Source organism: Sapajus apella, unplaced genomic scaffold, assembly GCF_009761245.1.
Source record: "Sapajus apella isolate SASKATOON/1434 unplaced genomic scaffold, GSC_monkey_1.0 scaffold68, whole genome shotgun sequence".
Taxonomy (NCBI): domain Eukaryota; kingdom Metazoa; phylum Chordata; class Mammalia; order Primates; family Cebidae; genus Sapajus; species Sapajus apella.
This window is the reverse complement of record NW_022437008.1, coordinates 1,977,586-1,980,676: the sequence shown is the minus strand read 5'-3', so window position 1 is coordinate 1,980,676 and position 3,091 is coordinate 1,977,586. Positions and strand designations below refer to the sequence as shown.

The 3,091-nt window shown below is 36.8% G+C and overlaps 1 protein-coding gene across 11 annotated transcripts in view; it reads right to left on the bottom strand.

Moving 5' to 3' along the window:
• Positions 1–84: 84 nt before the first annotated feature.
• LOC116530627 (zinc finger protein 780B-like) overlaps positions 85–3,091 on the bottom strand; it is an 18,374-nt gene continuing 15,367 nt past the window's right edge. For all 11 annotated transcript variants that reach the window (XM_032248784.1, XM_032248785.1, XM_032248781.1 and 8 more), the window contains one exon: positions 85–3,063. In XM_032248784.1, coding sequence (XP_032104675.1) covers positions 1,905–3,063 — 1,159 coding nt within the window. In that variant the 3' untranslated portion in view covers positions 85–1,904. The remainder of the gene's footprint in view (positions 3,064–3,091) is intronic.

Sequence of the window (3,091 nt, the reverse complement as noted above, 5' to 3'; positions counted from 1 at the left end):
CTAAATGACACTATAAAGAAAGAAATCTAAACACATAGCAGACAACATTTCTGGGCTACTCAAAATTCAATGTCATTTTTTTAAAAAGGAGGAGAAATGTTCTAGACCAGTGGCTCTCTAACCCTGGTTGGTATCACAATCACCTGGAGAAATAATATAAAAACACAGAGGCCCAGGCTTATAAGATAGGGTTACACTTCTGTAGTTTTACTAAGTTCCACAGGTGATTCTGATACCCACTATAATTTGAAAGCATACATTCATATGGTTTCTAGGCTACAATACACTAAAGAGAGAGAACCAAATGCAATGTAGAATCTGCAATGGATTCTCGTTAGAAAATGAATAGCTGTAAAAGATGGTTTGCAGGCCAATGAAGAAATCTAAAGATAGAATGATATTACAGAATTATGAATCTTAAGGGTAATTATGGTACTATGGCTATATGATATTGTCTTTATGTTTGGGTAATACACATGCTGATGTAATAAGGGTTAAAGTGTGATGATGTCTAAAATTTATTCTCCATGGTACAACAAATATACAAAAAAATAAACATTAACAATTTTGAATCTAAGTGGGGGTATATGGTGTATATTTTACTATCTTTCAAAATCTGCAACAATTGTCAGCTAGGTTCACCATCTTTTATGGGCAGGATTTGTGGTATCCCAAAACAATCACACTAGTAACATCAAAAAACACTGGTCATAGATCACCATAACAGATATAACAATGAAAAAGTTTGAAATATTATGAAAACTACTAAAGTGTGACACAAAGACACAAGATGTGCACATGCTGTTTGGAAAATGGTGCTGATTGATTTATTCACTGTAGGGTTCCTGCAAACCTTCAATGTGTATAAAACACAGTAACTACAATGAACAATTAAGCAAGGTATGCCTGAATCCAGTAAAACACTTCATGGGCAGTAAACTGTGAACATGGCAGGTACTCTACATTCCACACGTCAATAACTTTCTCACCAAAATTATCTTCTCTGAACTCTAAGGCATTTAGTGTGGATATAAAACAGCCCACATTCTTAAGCTAAAAAGATTTCTCAGCAGTATGAATACTCTGATGTTGAGCAAATCCCAGGTCATGACGAAAGTTCTTCACACATTCTTTTATGTTCACAGTATTTCTCATTAATGTGAATTTCCTGGTGTTGAGTAAATTTTTCATACACAGTGGAGGCTTGTCCACACTCCTTATATTCACAAAACTTCTATTATGAATTTTCTGATGTCGAGTAAGCTGACCATTCACAGTAAAGGCTTGTCCACATTCTTTACATTCATAGGGTTTCACACCAGTATGAATTCTGTGATGTGCAGAAAGGACTGAACTAACTCTAAAGGTCTTCCCACATCCTTTACATTCACATTCACAGGGCTGCTCACCAGTATGAATTTTAACATGTTGAACAACGCTCGAGCTACAACTAAAGGTCTTTCCACATTCTTTACATTCATAGGGTTCATACTAGTATAAATTCTTTGATATGCAGTAAAGACTGAGCAAAATCTAAGTTTTCCCACATTCCTTACATTCACAAGGTTTCTCAGCAATATGGATTCTTAGATGTACAGTAAGTTCATAATTACTACTAAAGCCCTTTTCACATTCCTTACATTCACAGGGTTTCTCATCAGTATGAATTTTAACATGTTGAACAAGATTTGAACTATGACTAAAGACTTTCCCATATTCTTCACATTGAAATGCCTTCTTACCAGTATGAATTCTCTGATGTATTCTAAGGTTTCTACCACCAGTAAAGCATTTCCTACATTCTTGACATTCATAAGGGTTCTCACCAGTATGAATTCCATAATGTCCAAGAAATTGATAATAATATCAAAAGGTCTTCCCACATTCCTTACATTCAAAGGCTTTCACCCTAGTATGAATTTTCTGATGTTCAGTAAGTTTGTACTGATATCTGAAGGTTGTCCCATATTCCTTACATTCAAAGAGTTTCTCACTTGTATGAGTTTTTGATGCCAAGAAAGTTGTAGGTGAAGTCTAAAAGCCTTCCCACACTCCTTACATTCATAGGGTTTCTCATCAGTATGAATACTCTGAGGTTGAACAAGGTTTGAGCCACAATTGAAGGCCTTCTCACACTCCTCACATTTAAATGGCTTCTCACCAGTATGAATGATCTGATGTTGAGCAAGCTGTGTCGGAAGACTAAAGGCCTTTCCACATTCTTTACATTCAAAAGGTTTCTCACCAGTATGAATTCGGCAATGTTCAATAAGCTGGTAATGATATCTAAAGGTCTTCTGACACTTCTTACATACAAAGGGTTTCTCACTGGAATGAATTTTCTGATGCTGAATAAGGTTTGAACCACGATTAAAGCCTTTCCCACACTCCTTACATTCATATGGTTTTACACCAGCATGAATACTCTGATGTTGAACAAGGTTCGAGACACGATTAAAGGACTTCCCACATTCCTTACATTCAAATGGCTTCCCACCTGAGTGAATTTTCTTATGGCAATTAAGCTGGATGGGAAGACTGAAGGCCTTGCCACAGTCCTTACATTCAAAGGGTTTCTCACGAGTATGCAATTTCTGATGTCGAATAAGGTGCATATGAAGTCGAAAGGCTTTCCCACATTTCTTACACTCAAAGGGTTTCTTTCCGGTATGAATACTTCGATGTTGATTAAGATTTGAACCACGACGAAAGAATTTCCCACATTCCTTACATTCAAAGGGTTTCTCGCCTGTATGAGTTTTCTGATGCTGAGAAAGTTGTAGGTGAAGTCTAAAAGCCTTCCCACACTCCTTACATTTATAGGGCTTCACACCAGTGTGAATACTCTGATGTTGAAGAAGGTTTGAGCCACGATTGAAGGCCTTCCCACAGTCTTTACATTCAAATGGTTTCTCACCAGTATGAATGTTCTTATGTCGAGCAAGCTGTGTCAGAAGACTAAAGGCCTTTCCACATTCTTTACATTCAAAGGGCTTCCCACCAGTATGAATTTGGCAATGTTGAATAAGTTGGTAATGATATCTAAAGGCCATCTCACATTCCCTACATACAAAGGGTTTCTCATTGGAAT